Source organism: Ranitomeya variabilis, chromosome 2 (assembly GCF_051348905.1).
Source record: "Ranitomeya variabilis isolate aRanVar5 chromosome 2, aRanVar5.hap1, whole genome shotgun sequence".
Taxonomy (NCBI): domain Eukaryota; kingdom Metazoa; phylum Chordata; class Amphibia; order Anura; family Dendrobatidae; genus Ranitomeya; species Ranitomeya variabilis.
The window spans coordinates 299,326,618-299,344,548 of NC_135233.1; the positions used below are offsets into that span (position 1 = coordinate 299,326,618).

At 40.7% G+C, this 17,931-nt stretch overlaps 1 protein-coding gene across 1 annotated transcript in view; it reads left to right on the top strand.

The window, feature by feature from the left end:
* The window catches only part of COL4A5 (collagen type IV alpha 5 chain), a 254,829-nt gene that overhangs the window by 183,932 nt on the left and 52,966 nt on the right, over positions 1–17,931 (top strand). Inside the window, exons 23-30 of the mRNA XM_077285140.1 lie at positions 255–325; positions 945–1,136; positions 1,555–1,723; positions 5,663–5,755; positions 6,028–6,132; positions 7,509–7,606; positions 11,331–11,481; positions 13,309–13,422. Of these exons, the coding sequence (XP_077141255.1) occupies positions 255–325; positions 945–1,136; positions 1,555–1,723; positions 5,663–5,755; positions 6,028–6,132; positions 7,509–7,606; positions 11,331–11,481; positions 13,309–13,422 (993 nt within the window). The remainder of the gene's footprint in view (positions 1–254; positions 326–944; positions 1,137–1,554; positions 1,724–5,662; positions 5,756–6,027; positions 6,133–7,508; positions 7,607–11,330; positions 11,482–13,308; positions 13,423–17,931) is intronic.

Sequence of the window (17,931 nt, forward strand, 5' to 3'; positions counted from 1 at the left end):
GAAAGGTCCTCTGGAAATAATTAGGAACTACATTTAAGAAATAAAACATTATGAACTAGTGGGGTGCTTCATGGCTATACACAAGGTTGGTCTTTGCAGTTCAGAAGATCTTCTGATCTTATCGTCCTATGTCTGTGTACCTTGTTCTTTCTTCCTTTCAACTTGGGCTATGTTATAATCAAACATTTGGGTTCATCACAGTGAGAACATTGGCAAACATTAACAATGTGCATACTTTTTTATTATTTTCATAGGGGTGCCTGGTTATCCTGGACCAAAAGGTGATCCTGGTCTTCCTGGTTTGTCGGGTTCTCCTGGCCAATCAGTAAGTGTTTATAGTGTACTGGTTTTTGTCTATTGCTCTCAAGCTACATTCACACATTCAGTATTTGGTCAGTATTTTACATCAGTATTTGTAAGCCAAAACCAGGAGTGGGTGAGAAATTCAGACGTGGTGATAAGTTTCTATTATACTGTTCCTCTGATTGTTCCACTTCTGGTTTTGGCTTACAAATACTGATGTAAATTACTGACCAAATACTAATGGTGTGATCATAGCCTAAAGCAAATAAGCCCAAAGCTTATCATCAATCCTTAGGAGAAATAGTATTGTAGCTTTACAATGACCAGAAGCAAATATAAAACTATTTAGTAAAGTAATGCTATCTCATAGTTCTATAAGTATAATGGTATTTGTGAACATTTTTATGCCTATGTTGACCAGTATATGCTTTTTTTTCTGTGGAATAGTGCTATTGCTAATATTTTAGTAAGAAACTGAAGTTTAAGTTCTATAATTAAGTTTAATATTTCCCATTCTTTTTTAATACACTTCCATTCGGTTTCAACTGCAGTGTTGTTTGTCCAAGAAATGTTTTATGGAAATAACGCACGAGGAATTTTCACAATGAGTGTGATAAGTGTGTAATAACTGTGCCACACAGGGATTCTCTGGTTCTCCTGGTAGCCCTGGTCGCCCTGGCCCTAAAGGTGATCCTGGTGATGTGGTTGCACTTCCTGGACTGAAAGGAGATAAAGGAGATACTGGATTTCCAGGACCAGCAGGAAGCCCTGGTTTTGATGGTCGCCCTGGAAGAGATGGAATTCCTGGACTTCCTGGGCCTAAGGGAGAGCTGGTATGTGTGTTATTTTTTTAGATGGCCATACCATTTTCTTTATGGCCATTTCTTATTATTTTTGTCAGTGGGGAAAGTTCTTTCATAATCTTAACACTGCCTAATCAGTGCTGACTTAAGGATACACACTATAGACAATAGTACTGTCCATTTTTTAGTTTATTTATACATTTCCAGGAGGAATAACAAAGGAAAGGCATGGCGCAGAGATGATGCTACATTGTTATGTTATAGAGAAGAATTTCCTATGCTGGAATCATTATGCAGAACAGATTTACTGCAACACGTTTTCAGTTACTTCATATGTTATACATAGTATCCATCTTTTTTGAGAGTATCATCCTTTTAGCGGTCTATTTTTCAATACAGATTTTACGTGTTGATAAGATGTGATATTATGATTCTTATAATTTTGCAGGGTGGTCTTGCTTTCAAAGGAGAACGTGGCCAACCAGGCGAACCTGGCCTCCCTGGACTTCCAGGTGATAGAGGTCCTTTGGGTCCTCCTGGCTTTGGTCCACCTGGTCCTGCTGGTGAGAAAGGAGTCCAAGGAGTTTCTGGTCGACCGGGAGCAACTGGAGCTCCAGGTAACTAATCATGTGCATTCTTTCCCCACAAAATACAAGGTATATTCAGTATTACAGAATAACATTAATGGTTTAATTGTTGTTCTCACAATGGTAAGTTGTCACCTATCTGTATGATAGGGGAGAACTTACTGATCACTGAGGTTGGTCTGACTGCTGACCCCAACATCCTGAGATCGAGGTTCTGGAACCCAGGAGTCGGGCTCTGTAAAGTCCTGTCTTGAATAGAGCAAAGGTGTGCTTTATCAGCCCACACTCTTTTCATAGTCTTTGGGACTGCTGGAAAAAGCCGACCACAGATCTCTGACCACACAGTATTCGTGAACTTAATATTTGGCCATAAATCTTTGTTAGAAAAACTGCGTTTTACTGCTTTCCGACGTCCGCTGTACCTGAAATGCAAGTTGGGTGTAGGTGCATGGAGCGAGCTCAGGAGCTGAGCCCACACCATACCATGCACATTTTGGCTGTGTTACACATCTAGCATCTGCCTGTAACAGGACCAATTGGAGTTAATCTATGGGTGCTTCTGTTAACCCCTTAAATGCTGCAGTCAATCTGTGATAGCGGCAATTACGGCAGTTGGTTTATGGATGGCCTCAGGATGCTATTAGGCACACATGGAAGTAAAGATGGGGTAAAAGGATCTAACTATGAAAAGACTGCACAAACCCCACCCGGTTCCTGTACCGACTAAAGTATCCAGTAATGCAGGCCCAATGGCTTCAGCGCAACCTGGATAACCCCTGCAGGTAAAACTAGAGTTGACCACTCGGACATGGCTCCCTGAATGGCCGTCGTGTATATCTCGTACCTCCTAAGGAGCCGAGGGAGAGTGCAGTCTCAGAATGAAACCCCAACAGTACACTTATCTCCCTGGTATAGATACCCAGAAGTAGGAACATGACTCCAAGCAAAATCCACCAAAGACTATCACCAGCAGAGAAGACCAGCAGGGGAAGGGGGTTAAATAGTGACACCTGCAGGGTGATAGGACAGGCTAGAGAGCAAATAAAAAACACCTGCTGTCCGAAAGGAATGGATAAAGACAAAAGGTAATCAGCACCTGGATAACAACAGAAGCTGCTGTGTCTTAGCGGACAGAGACGCTGTCAGGAGAGCACAGGACCATCGGATCGAAGCCCGAGGCATGTTGGCACTCATGTTTTCTTCTCCAGACAATCATTCTTTCAGATGTATCAAACTGTCTGAATGGGGTTTCGTCAGGGAAATTTACTTCTGTAGGAAATACAGGAATGGGACTTCAGAGGACTGGGGTAAAGTAATTTTCTCTGATGAAGCCCCCTTTCAGGGCAGAAGTCTTGAAAAATAAGGGAAAACAGTGTAAATATTGAGTTTTTATATAAACTTAATGTACTTGGCAATAAAAGTAAAAAAAAAAAAACGGAAATGTTTATACATTTTCTCAGTAACCATAAAAACATCCAACTTTAAGATCTAAAAACCCTAAGCAGCAAACTTTGTGAAAATCAAAATTTGTAACAGTCTCAACTTTTGGCTTGGACTGTACATTAAACAACCATGTGCATAATTCTGTAAGCTGGCCAAACACAATGAGTGAAGTATCACAACATCTTGGCATAAAATAAACAAAAAAAAGTTGCACTCTGTAGTGCTAAAGCATGCCAATATGAAATCTGAATAACAATACTGCTTCTGGATACTAAGAAAAAGATGAGACGCTTAGCACATAATTTGGCCAATTCATGCATGCCCAGCAGCCAGTCACAAGATCTCAGATCTGCTGGGTCCTACGTGTGTAGTGTGAATGTCTCTCCAAGACTGAAGTCTGAATTCCTGGGTAGATGTGAATACTGCTCTTCAAAGTCTGATTTTATGGGTAGGCAGGACCCTGTTGCAATTAAAATCCAAGACATGCTGGAGGGTGGAGTGCTTGGTCAGAGCTAAGCTTATGTGCTAAGCGTCTCATCTTTTTCCTAGTATCCAGAAGCAGTATTACTATTCATATTTCATATATTCCATGTCTACACACTTTAGCACTACAGAGTGCATCTTTCTTTGTTTATTATATATGGAGATGGCTGCTCCCGGTATGCACCTGTTCACACTAGCTTGGGAGTGCCAGTCAGTCTTTTGTCATTTGTATATTAGCTTTCTGACCTAGCGCTCCACCCTCCAGCATATGGTGGATTTTAATTGCAACAGGGTCCTACCTACCCATAAGATCAGACTTTGAAGAGAGGTACTCACATCTACCCAGAAATTCAGATTTAGTCTTAGAGAGGTATTCACACTAGACACTTAGGACCCAGCAGATCTGAGACCGCCTTGTTGTTGGCTGCTGGACATGCATGAAGTGGCCAAGTTATGTGCTAAGCGTCCCATCTCTTTCCTAGTATCCAGAAGCAGTATTGCTATTCATATTTCATATATTTCATATTAAATGTTTAGCACTACAGAGTGCAACTTTTTTTGTTTATTGTGTATGGAGATGGCTGCTCCTAGTATGCGCCTGTTCACATTAGTTTGGAAGTGCCAGTCAGTCTTTTGCCGTCAACATTTTGACATAGGCTTTCAAGATGTATATTTTTATATGTGTATTTAGTTTTGTCCCTGATTGATATTTTCTGCATGTGACCATCAGTTCTTCTATCTGTTTCCTTCTGCCTAAATATTGTAACTAACTGTTGGTGTTGCCAGTGCATAGTGTACAGATAATTGGCATTTTCCTTGTCGTCTTTTAGTGCTTTGATATGGATTATGGCTGCCATCTGCTGCACTCTCACTGCCAGCTCTTATAATTGTTCTATAACGAAAGAAACAATACAAGACACTCTGCAATATGAGCTAGAATCATTATCAGATTATTAGCTTTAACTGTTATGTACACTTAACCCAAAATATAGAATTGCATAGAGTTGAATAAGTGCGATTAAGGAAACGCATACTATTATTCTGTTCCATTTGCCAGATGCCTTCTCTGATACATCACTTCAATAGATACTGATTGCAAAACAATAATGGCTTTGGTGGAATTATTCCTTGATTTTTTATATCTTATACATTCTGTATATCATGTATACTATACGCTAGTCATCCGCTGAAATCACTAGTAGCCTCATGTTTCCCGCTACCGTGCATTTTGCACTCACCATACAGCTGAAATATGTCCTGGTAAAAGCTAAACAGAAGACTACTAGCACAGTGAGGAGTCAGGTTACAGCTCCTATTATTATCTACAGAGAAGTGAGGGGGACGAGGCGAGACACGCTCTCAGCACAGTGAGACGCTAGGCAGGCACAGGGAAATTGAGCTGAGCTTTAGCTTCATGCAACTGTTTTAGTTAACTCCTTTGCTGGATTCACAGCCACAGAGCTCAATATTGCTGTATAATGTAATTCATGCTGATACTGTATCTCACTGCATGCTAAAGAGAAAAAAGAATAGGAAACCATCTCTCTGCGTGTGCTGTGTATGGAAGGCACCATAGCAGCTAGTCTACACCTAACAGGTTAGAGGGAATTGAAAATTAGAGATGGAGTCTGCAGAAATAGTATTATTTTTCATATGTACAAGCTTGAGAGCCTATTCTGAAAGTTACCTGAAACGACAGGTATGCGTTAAGGACATCTGCATGGATTTTGTATTTTCTTGTCTTTTGTTGGTTTCCACCTGATACTCCACTTTTATCTTACATTCCAAAAATTGACTGATAAATTATCAGACTTGCTATGAATTTGGCCATAGTGTGTTAGACAGGGCATTTTGGATGGAGAGCCTGATTGGGGACATGGACAGAACTGCAGAATATATTAGTGCTCTAAAAGTTTATGGGAAATATGGAATGTAATGTAACTATCATTTATTTTTTTTATTTATTTGAGAGAGAGCTCATTCCTAAATTCACTTGTTGCATAAATTATTCGGTCAATAATTATTTATCTATTTATTTCATAGGTATTAAAGGACCCCCTGGACAGACAGTAACGGAAAAAGGTGCTAAAGGTCTTCAGGGTCCCCCCGGTAGTTCTGGCCCACCAGGGTCACCAGGTGAGTCTGGGGTGTTTCTCAGTGAGTCAGTAAGTCAACTGCCTATCCTCTGGTTTAGCAATACATGTTATATGGTAGTAGGTATTAATGGGAAACTACCATCTTTATCTAGAGCTGTTGAAGGAAATAAACTTGTGCATGCTGTCAACAATATGATTTGGGCATCCTGAGTATGGAGCATATTTTAGACAGCTTACTGTATGTATTAATAATTATTATTAAACCTTATAATGATTGTCTGCTCTCATTGGGTTACTTATCAATATTTTTAGGTGAACCCGGTCAACCGGGACAACCTGGACTTCCAGGCCTTACAGGAATGAAAGGAGATCCTGGCATTGCAGGAATTGGACTTCCAGGACCAGCTGGGCAGAAAGGTACATGTTAAAGAATTCTTTTGAATAGGAATGACTTGCAGATGCCTTTATTTTACCTATAAACAAATGATAGCGGTATAGATATGTCACCAGATTTGATCTACCAGATATTATGTAAAAGTAGAAAACTTTAATGGTGTTGTATTTTCTTCCCTTTTATTCCATCTCTATAAATTCAATGTATCGTATATACTCGAGTATAAGCCGAGATTTTCAGTCCATTTTTTAGGCTAAAAGTGCTCCTCTCGGCTTATACTCAAGTCATTTTCCCAGGGGGTCAGCAGGGGAAGGGGAGTAGCGGCTGTCACATCATACTCACCTGCTCCCAGCGCGGTCCCTGCTTCTCAGATTGTGTCTGACGCCGGCAGCTTGTTCCTGTGTTCAGCGGTCACGTGGTACCGCTCATTAATGTAATGAATATGGAGGCGACTCCACTCCCATAGGGGTGGAGCGCATATTCATTACTTTAATGAGCGGTACCATGTGACCGCTGAACACAGGAACAAGCTGCCAGCTCCAGAGACTATCGCATCGGAGAAGCAGGGACCGCGCCAGGAGGGTGAGCATAACGGGGGAGGGTGAGCCATGCGATATTCACCTGTCTCCGTTCCACCGCCGGGCTTCATCTTCCGCGTCCTCTGGCTGTGATGTTCAGGTCAGAGGGCACGATAACGTGGTTAGTGCGCGCCCTCTGCCTGAACAGTCACTGCAGAGACCCAGAAGACACAGCGGCGTGCAGCGGTGGAACGGGGACAGGTGAATATCGCAAGTGTCGGGGGCCTGAGCGACGAGAGGTGAGTATGTCATTTTTTTTATCGCAGCAGCAGCAGCATATGGGGCATAATATGCTATGGAGCATCTTATGGGGCCATCAACCTTTGTGCAGCATTATATGGGGCATAATCTATGGAGCATCTTATGGGCCATCAACCTTCGTGGGGCATAATATTCTATGGAGCATCTTATGGGGCCATCATTAACCTTTTATGCAGCATTATATGGGGCATATTTTATGTATGGAGCATTTTATGGGGCCCATCATGAACTTTATGGAGCATTATATGGGGCGTATTTTGTATGGAGCATTTTATGGGGCCCATCATGAACTGTATGGAGCATTATATGGGGCTCCTGATTCAATATGGATATTCAAAAACACTTAACCTACTGATGTCTCAATCATTTTTACTTTTATTGGTATCTATTTTTATTTTTGAAATTTACCAGTAGCTGCTGCATTTCCCACCCTAGGCTTATACTCGAGTCAATAGTTTTCCCAGTTTTTTGTGTCAAAATTAGGGGTCTCGGCTTATACTCGAGTATATATGGTAATTTTGGAAAAATGAATAGTGAACATTGCATGCTTTTGTTATCAGGATTCTCAGGCCCACCTGGACCACCAGGATCTCCAGGTATATCAGGAAAACCGGGATTAGATGGAACGCCTGGACAGCCAGGTTTCCCAGGACCAAAGGTAAAACATACAGTGGTGCTTGAAAGTTTGTGAACCCTTTGAGTTTTCCATATTGCTACTTACATTTCTACTGATACCTGTTAATATTTTCGCACAAGTCCTAAAAGTAACTTAAGAGAACCAAATCTAATAAATTAATCAAAAATATTAGACTGTAGTTTTTAAATGAAAAAAGTAACCCACTAGCACATGTCTGTGCGTAGCATAATTATGTGAACCTTTGCTTTCAGTATCATACAACTGTATGTAAATGTTTCCAGTAATTGTCCTTTAGTTCTGCACATCGGTTTGGAGGAATTTTAGCCCATTCCTCCCTACAAAACAGCTTCATCTCTGTTATGTTGGCGAGTTTTCTACCACCAACTGCTCGATCGGATCCTTCCACAACATTTTTTTTAATCAAGTACTTTTTAATAAGTCATATATCAAAAATGTAATACAGTCTGACACAAACTTCAGACAGATGCCAAAATTACAAATCAGATTGATACATTTCATTTAACATGAACTAGCCCCTTTACCCAGTACCCCCTCCCCCCCAAACCCCATCCCAATATCCTTTATTATCAGACTGGTACATCTCCTCTTGATAAATTTATACACCGCTTCACAAAAGCTCAGCCGCGCAAGTGCAATTTCTGCAGAGGTAATTAACCGACTCCCAACCTACTCTGCAACAGCTCAACAGACGCCACACCCGGACAATCCATCCATCCGCCCCACACATTTTCAAATTTTGTATGTTGTTGACCTCTCTTAATGTAAATATTCCTTTCCATAAGGAAAATAACGTTTATTTTATTCACAAACTCTTTTCTGACTGGTAGTTTTTCATCTAACCAATGCATCGCAATAAGCTTCCTAGCAGCATCCTTCCACAACATTTTAATAGGATTAAGGTCAGGACTTTGACTTGGCCATTCCAAACTTGCATTCTTCTGTAAGCATTCTTTTGCAGAACTTTGTGCTCTGAGTTGTTGTTTTGCTGCATGACCCACGTTCTCTTGAGATTTGGCTCGTGTACAGATGTCCTCACATTTTGCTTTAGAATTTGCTGATAAAATTCAGAATTTGTTGTTCTAGTAATAATGACAAGCTGTCCTGTCCTAGATGCAGGAAAACTGGCCTAAACTATGGTACTACCACCACCATATTTCATAGATAGTATTCGGCTTAAATGCTGTAATGCAGTGTTTTTCTATCTCCAAGCAATGTTTTTCAATTCAACGACACCGTGTTCCAAATTATTATGCAAATTGGATTTAAGTGTCATAAAGATTTAATTGTTTTGTTTTTCAAATAAACTCGTGGTTGGTATTGTGTCTCAGGGCTCAATGGATCACTGAAATCAATCTTAAACACATGTGATAATTAATTTTCCAGGTGATTCTAATTAAAGGAAAACTACTTAAAAATGATGTTCCACATTATTAAGCAGGCCACAGTTTTCGAGTAACATGGGAAAGAAAAAGGATCTCTCTGCTGCCGAAAAGCATCAAATAGTGCAATGCCTTGGTCTAGGGATGAAAACATTAGATATTTCCCGAAAACTTAAGAATGATCATCATACTGTTAAGAGATATGTGGCTGAATCTGAGCACAGACGTGTTCATGCTGATAAAGGCATAATGAGGAAGATTTCTGTCAGACAGGTTCATCGGATTAAGAGAGCAGCTGCTAAAAAGCCATTACAAACCAGCAAACAGATATTTGAAGCTGCTGCTACAACTCAAGGTTGTAGGATCCTTCAAAGTCTTGCTTTGGTTCATAAACCTACTATTCGGCCACCCATAAATAGTGTTCACAAGCAGAAACGGTTGCAGTGGGCCCAGACATACATGAAGACTAATTTTCAAACAGTCTTGTTTACTGATGAGTGTCAAGCAACCCTGGATAGTCCAGATGGATGGAGTAGTGGATGGTTGGTGGATGGCTACCATGTCCCAACAAGGCTGCGACGTCAGCAAGGAGGTGGAGGAGTCATGTTTTGGGCCGGAATCATGGGGAAACAGCTGGTAGGGCCCTTTAAGGTTCCTGAAGGTGTGAAAATGACCTCTGCAAAGTATATAGAGTTTCTGACTGATAACTTTCTTCCATGATATAAAAAGCAGAAACATGCCTTCAGGAGCAAAATCATCTTCATGCATGACAATGCACCATCTCATGCTGCAAAGAAAACCTCTGAGTCATTGGCTGCTATGGGCATAAAATGAGATAAACTCATGATGTGGCCACCATCTTCCCCTGACCTCAACCCTATAGAGAATCTTTGGAGTATCATCAAGCAAAAGATGTATGAGGGTAGGAGGCAGTTCACATCAAAACAGCAGCTCTGGGAGGCTATTCTGACTTCATGCAAAGAAATACAAGCAGAAACTCTCCAAAAACTCACAAGTTCAATGGATGCAAGAATTGTGAAGGTGATATCAAAGGAGGGCTCCTATGTTAACATGTAACTTGGCCTGTTAGGATGTTTTGGAGTTAAATAGCTTTTTTGTTCAGTGAATGTGACCTCCTAATGCTGCAAACTCAACAAATGAGCATTTTCAGTTCTTTAAAACATATCAAATGTTTAGAGATTCTACTGTACCTAATAATTTGGAACAGTGCATTTTGAGTTTTTATTCATTTTGGAGATTATACTATTATCATTGGGAGGTTTCTTCAATAAAATTCGATGTATAATCTAACGGGTGATAACTTTTATTAGGCTGACTGTCATTTGCACCGACCATTTAGGAAACTCCGAGAAAGATATAATTTGCATAATAATTTGGAACATGGGGGATATACTCCATTTTGGTCTCAATTGGATAAAAAACATTGTTCCATTAGTAGCCTTATAGCTTGCCCAAGTGGTCTTTAGCAAACTTTAGATGGGCAGGAGTATACATTTTGGAAAGCAGTGGTCATGCACACCAGTGTTGTTCAGTGTCCCCCTGACACTAGACTCATGAACGTGAACTAGTATGAGTTGGTAGGCCTTTAGTTTCTCAGAATTTACCTTGGGTTGTTTGTAGCCTCGCGGACTTTTACACACCTTGCTCTTGGAGTGATCTTTGATAGTCGACCTAATCTGTGAAGGGTAATAATGGTCTTGAAGTATCTCTGTGCCTGTGGATTGGTTGAAACTCTTGTGCACATGTAGCTGGGATGTCTGCGGATTTTTCCGCACCTGTTTTTGTAAATCCGCAGGTAAACCACACTGCGGATTACCTGCGGATTTACTGCGGGATTACCGCGGATTTACCGCGATTTTTGTGCAGATTCCACCTGCAGTTTTACACCTGTGGATTCCTATTATGGTGCAGGTGTAAACCGCAGCGGAATCCGCACAAAGAATTGACATGCTGCAGAATGTAAACCGCTGCGTTTCCGCTCAGTTTTTTCCGCAGCATGTGCACTGCGGATTTTGCTTTCCATAGGTTTACATGGTACTGTAAACTCATGGAAAATAGCTGCAGATCCGCAGCGTGTGCACATACCCTTAAGAGATAGTTTTGTATCCCTTTCCAGCCTGATGAGCAGCAACAAATTTTCTGACGTCCTCAGAAATCTCTTTTGTTCTTACCATAATACGCTTTCACAGATGTGTTGTGAAGATCAGACTTTAATAGATGCCTGTTCTTTAAACAAAATACCAGACTCTTATTTCCACCTTCAGTTTTCAAAATTCAGTTTCCGAAAACTTTGCATGGTAATTATATTTTGTTTTAAATTAAAGGGTGAACCTGGATTTGGATTACCTGGACCTCAAGGTCAGCCAGGTTCTCCTGGATTAAAAGGATTTCAAGGACCAAAAGGAGATTCTGGTTTCCCAGGCATGCCAGGGTCTCCAGGAAGAGCTGGTTTTGATGGATCTCCTGGACCAAAAGGTATATCAGGGATAGTGGGTTGGGGATGGTCCAAAGACAAAGCACAAGGGTTCAACTTGAGAACATGTACTATTAAGGCACCCCAAACTGCTACTTTGTACCAAGACAAGGGGCCCAACATTTTTTTGTATTTAATAGTTGATGATATTTTGTGTTGTGGGGAATTAACCATATGGTCATGGAAAAGAGATGGCTTCCTACTATGCGGCAGCAGCATGAGGCCCAAGCGATGCCCGCATGCATTGGTCAAAGGCTGTACAATTTTTATGGGAATCCATTAGCCGCTGCATGCAGTAATTATGTAGACTGAGCATTGCAGAGGGAGCATGAGTGCCTGACTTACAACATGCAGCCAGTCCACTTTTTTCAGCTGGGTAGAGGTGTGGTGGAGTCATCAGCACCAGCAATAATGCCTTTAACCCCTTCCCCACCAGGCGATTTCCCTTTCTTGAACCTTCTACCAAGAGCAATAACTTTATTATTTTTCCATCAACATAGCCAGGCTTTTTTTTTTGCAGAACATATTGTAGTTTTCAGTGACACCATTCATTATACCATTGAAAATAAAACATGGATCAAAGTAGGACATGTCTCCAATTTGTTTTTGCGGACAATCGGTTTGCAAAGAAAAAAAACATGCGAAAAGGCACCTTCATTGTAATGGGTCCGTGATCTATCCACAAAGTAATGGATAGCATACTTACAAAAAAACATGTAAGAAATACTATTATCATGGCCAAAATAAATATTAAATGACACAATCATGCAACAACTCAATGAATAAATATTATTATTGACGACACCAATATCACATGATAAGAATATCACACAACAATAATATCCTTAGTAAGATTCTATTAGTCTACGTAGATGCCAGCTATGCACTCCCCTCCAACCTATAGATGCTATGTCTCACCTAATGATCAAATAACTGTTTAGATCAGTGTCATCTTTCCCTCCAGTATGTGTGCAAAGCATCATGGTGCCATATCTTTTCCTAATTAGCACTTTATTCCCCATCCTGATTATCCTTCATTAACATACTGCCTTCAAATCAGGTGACATCCCTGTGATTAGTGAAACTGTATTCAGACTTTTTTGTTCTAGACTCCTAGAATGTTAGAGTTGGAAGGGATCTCCTGGGTCATCTGGTCCAACCCCCTACTCAAAGCAGGATTCACTAAATCATCCCAGACAGAATAGAATCATAGAATGGTAGAGTTGGAAGGGACTTTGTTATACCGTACACATTCAACAATTTACAAAATGGTGCATAGAGATATTTCATATATTTTATACCTGTGAATCTTACAATTGATGCGTGAAGCTTTCCTAATATAGAGGTAGCCTTGTGTTGAACTCATTGACACCAGGGTTTGCAGGATTTGTAATAATAGAAATACCGCCAATGAATCCCCACAGTGTTCATAAATCACTTCTCATTCTTTTTCAATATTTTTCCAAGGTTGGGTTCATTAATATATGCACAATGAGCATTAACAGAGCTGGGCTATTATTTTGTATAAAGTGCCCTAGTAGCATCTGAAACTGTGAAATTGTAAAATGTTGGTGCTATATAAATAAAACTATTATTATTAAAATATGAAAAGACCTAGAACCCCTCAGCTTTATTACTGCCCAGCCATGAGCATTGCTGTTGCAGAAAACATTATCTAAAGATAGCTGGGTTTCATTCCACTGCATTGTTTTTGGAGGAAAGAAAACATGTTTTCCTAATTCCATTAAATCTGTTAAGTGCGTTTTTTATGCAGCAAACCTTGTTGGTTGATAATGATAGAAACTGTTTTTATTTTATTTTAATCCTAGGTGACTCTGGTCAGAATGGACTTCCTGGCCAACCAGGTTCACCTGGACTTCCAGGTTCTGGTGGTCAAGGTCCTCCTGGCCCTCCAGGACTTCCTGGACCAGCTGGCCCCCCAGGTAAGGCACATGTTCTCTATGGTCTCTTTGCTAGCGTTAGGTGAGAAGTAATTTCAGTCATGGCTGCAAGTAGAAACACAGTTTGATGACTGATTTGCACTCATAGTTTTTTCTTAAATGTTCAATGCGGGTGATATAAAGACAAACACACCAGTGCATGTATGTTACTGTAGTGTAGTGTTATTGCATATGCCCTTAGAGAAATGCAAATGTTATGAATGAATTCACATCTCTTTATTATTTAATTGAATAACAAAACATTATCCATTTTATGAAAATCTGTTTTTCAGCTGCTTCATTTAAAGGGGCCTTGTCACATAGTACTAAAATGAGAAAATAATGTTAAAAATTAAAAAAAGTCAATAGAATCTAAACTATGTAAGGATACAAATTATAATAAAGGGATCAGGATTTTCAACATTTATAAATGAATCTCAAACATATAAAAGTCCAGTAATGCAGAGATGATCTCATAAGACTTAACTTTTATTCCATCATGGTTAAAATAGAGAATCTAAAAGTCCAGCCAGTTCATGAGCTCACGTAGTTTACTTTCAGTCACCGCTTCAGAGTTTTTTTAGTTTATTTTCATGTTACCGTTGGAGTGGTATAATTAATCAAGGCTCCCTTTCCCCAGTATTAAACCCACCAGCCTCCTTCTTCATCTGTTATCGGCGCCGCTCCGGTTGGTCTTCTGCAGGCTGTGACCTACCGGATCACTCCAGTGTTTGCTGGGCTAGCTGGAAATCAATACCCAATAAGTTTGTGGGAGCAGAGCGAGGTCCTCATAGACTTAGAGCTTGTGACCATTACCTCTGACATACAGTCAGTCAGAAGTTGTGGGCACAAGGTGGTGGATCGGGACCTGAGTGGCGCTAGTAACAGCTGAATATGTCGGCTGTTAAGTATAAGAGTAGGGCCAGGGACTTTACATTAGTAGCACCTCTCCAGAGCTGAAATAAATATAACACCCAATTGAGTGGTGCTTTAAATACGATGGGATCAAAGTTAAAGGGAATCTTTCACCAGGTTTTTGCTGTGTAATCTGAGATCAGCATAATATAGGGACAGGGACCCTGATCACAGTGATGTGACACTTACTGAGCTGCTTGCTGTCATTTTGATGAAATCCCTTTTTTATCTGCTGCAGATCTACCGATTCTCTGAATGCTGAGCTCTGTATAACCCCGCCCACACCACTGATTGGCCACTAGGTGTACAGTGTACACAGAAAGCTGCCAATAAGTGGCTGGGGTGGGGTTATACAAAGCTCATGAATATGGAGGACTACATAGCAATAGGTTTACTAGTCCTATAGTGATAATCTCCTGCTGATAAAACACTGATTTTTATCAAAGCTAAAGCAAGTAGCCCAGTAAGTGACACAACGCTGTCTCTATATTATGCTGCTGTCAGATTATGTGGCAAAACCTGCTGACAGATTCCCATTAAGTGTTATGGTATCATCTCTGCATTGTTGGACTTTTTCTATGTTTGGGATAGAAAAGTCTGTGGATTCAGGCAGATGTTTGTACAACCTGAGAGTCCTCGGCAAACTAGTGGTGAGCTGATCTTTAGTACATGTTCATTTATAAAGTAGGTCCAAGGCACTGTAAAGATAGCCTATGTAATCGGGACCTAGAATAGAGGGCCAAACCCCAACACCAGGCAAATACTAGCACTGTAATGGCACTATAAAGGGATGACTTTCACCTTTGGTATTTCACATGCATTTTATTGGTCCCTACTGGCAATAGTAAGATATGGCTTTGTTCACATTTCCACTTTTAAGAGTCCATTAGTGTCTTCCAATTTTAGGACCAGACAAAAGGAATAATGTCAAAAGTGGATCCATTTCATGAATGATGCAAACAAAAGCAGAATAGCCTCACGGATTATTATGTGGTCCCTCTGGGTTCTGTTATACATCGTTTTTTTTCTTCGGAACAGATCAAAAAGCACAACATGTAGATTGTTTTCTTCCATTCTAAAATCTGGAACACAACTGGACTCAGAGAGACCCTATAATAATCAATGAGGTCCCATTTACTTGCATCAGATATGTAAAGGATCCATTTTTTCTTACTTTCTTTCTCTAAAAACGGAACAGACAAGCAAGTGCGAACTAACCCTGATGTCATGCAAATATGTAGAATATCTTATATTTTAAATGTTTCTTATAAACTGTGACAATCGCCACTTTATAGGTGACCCAGCCCCTTTAAATTGCTTATTTAGTGACAGAGCTGTAGGTAGCCTAAATATAGTTTAATCTTCAGGAACCATTGCAGAACCACATGTCCGCTCTATAGCTATCCTTAAGTAAGGAGAACGTTAATGGTTGCTGTGGTTTGTATTTGTGCTTTCTACATCCTGTTATTATATAAGCTTTTCCATATCTTATCACACCTGTTATGTATACTAATGAACACTGAAAGCCAAGTTCCCGTGTTTGCCACACCGCTGTTAACTGAGCACTTTTAAGGATCTACCGTATCTTATATTTCCCAGCCACCATCTTTATGCGAGGGCGCGACACCATGTGCATAAGCTGCAGGCACAGTGTCACCCTGCACACAATGCCATGGTATGAAGAGCACGAGTCTGATCGCTGTGCACTGGACACACTGCATTCCTCCATCACGCACCCTGCTATACTGCATTCACTGGCTGGATGAATTTGCTTTGTGAACGATTTCTACTAACTGCATGCTGGTAATTTAATATAATGCATGATTAATGTAGGGGTTAGATGATTAATATAGTGCATATAACTAATTTCACTATCTAATCTTTATCTATCTTAATTTTTAAAGGGGATCTGTCACCAGATTTCACAACACAGACTGTAAATAATAATAAATGGACACCTGGTGAGACTGGTGTACTGACTTTGAAAAAGCTATGTTAGAACGGTCTCATAATTTTGTAAAAGTAAAATTGAAACGAGCATTTTATAAAACTCTTCAAATGCTCATCTAACATCACAATTATAAAGCCATTTTCAAAGTGCGCACACCAGCCTCATCAGGTCTAAGAGATGTATTTAACGCTGCATTCAATTTCTATTGTGAAATGTGTCGCCAGATCCGCTTTGTTTTATTATAAAAACACTGCCATCTATTGTTTATCTGTTACAGTATGGAGACTGGGGAAAGGATGTCTTAGGGCGCAGTCAGACGGCCGCATAAATTGGACCGAGATCACAGCGCAGTGCATGGACTGGCTGGCGGCTCTCCTGACCCGAGTGTGACAGCTGCATAGAAATTGATGAAGTCGGACTCGTCACGCTTGGGTCAGGAGAGTCTCCGGCCAGTCTGATGTTGGTCCGATTTGTATGGCTGTCTGACTGCTCCCTTATAGAAATGTGTTGGCCTATGACCATTATGGCCTTCTTATCTGTGGCTGTGTTTAGGAACCCATTTCTAGGGGTGCATCTATATTTGGGTGCAGGATTTGCAGTCGCACCATGGCCCTGGAGCTTGGGGGTGGGGGGGGGGGGAAGGTCCCTTTGGTCCATAAAAGAAGAACAGTACTTTTATGGATGTTATAGTTGGGGGCTTTGTTAGAGAATATGTCCTAAGATCCGGACACTACAAATGGCGCCAGTGCTCACAGCCAAATGATCTTGCTGGAAATGCTAAATAGTGTACATAGCAGAGTATGTTAGCGACATGCACCTAATACACATCTATTATGTGACCCTCTAGATTACTTTACGTTTATAGTTGAATTAGTGTCTAGTCCAATTTACAATTGGTGCAATACCTGAATGAGCCGTACCATTCTTTATGACGCTTCAGGACATCTCACATATGGTTTGTGATAATGTTGACAAGTAAATATTGATGCTACACCTATCTTTGGTCTGAAACATGGCAGTGTTTTTATTTATGTATTTTGTCTATACCTAGTACTAATTAATTATATGCATGTCATCACCTTTTGTAAATCACATATATCCATTATGCAGGATGAGGGTGCAGTATTTACTTGTAGAAGAGAGAAAATACGTGATACTATATTATACCAGTGCCGTAGGTTAGAGTCGTACATACTAATAGGAAATAATTCAGACAAGTGGCTATCCTGCTGTTACATGGCTCTGTTTGTTAGCTCAGCGGTAATCAGGAACTAGAGACTAAAGGCCCCGTCTCACTAAGCGATTTACCAACGATCACGACCAGCGATACGACCTGGCCGTGATCGTTGGTAAGTCGCTGTGTGGTCGCTGGGGAGCTGTCACACAGACCGCTCTCTCCAGCGACCAACGATCAGGGGAACGACTTCGGCATCGTTGAAACTGTCTTCAACGATGCCGAAGTCCCCCTGCAGCACCTGGGTAACCAGGGTAAACATCGGGTTACTAAGCGCAGGGCCGCGCTTAGTAACCCGATGTTTACCCTGGTTACCAAAAAAAACAAACAGTACATACTCGCCTTTCGGTGTCCAGGTCCCCTGCCGTCTGCTTCCTGCTCTGACTGAGATCCGGCCGTACAGTGAGAAGTG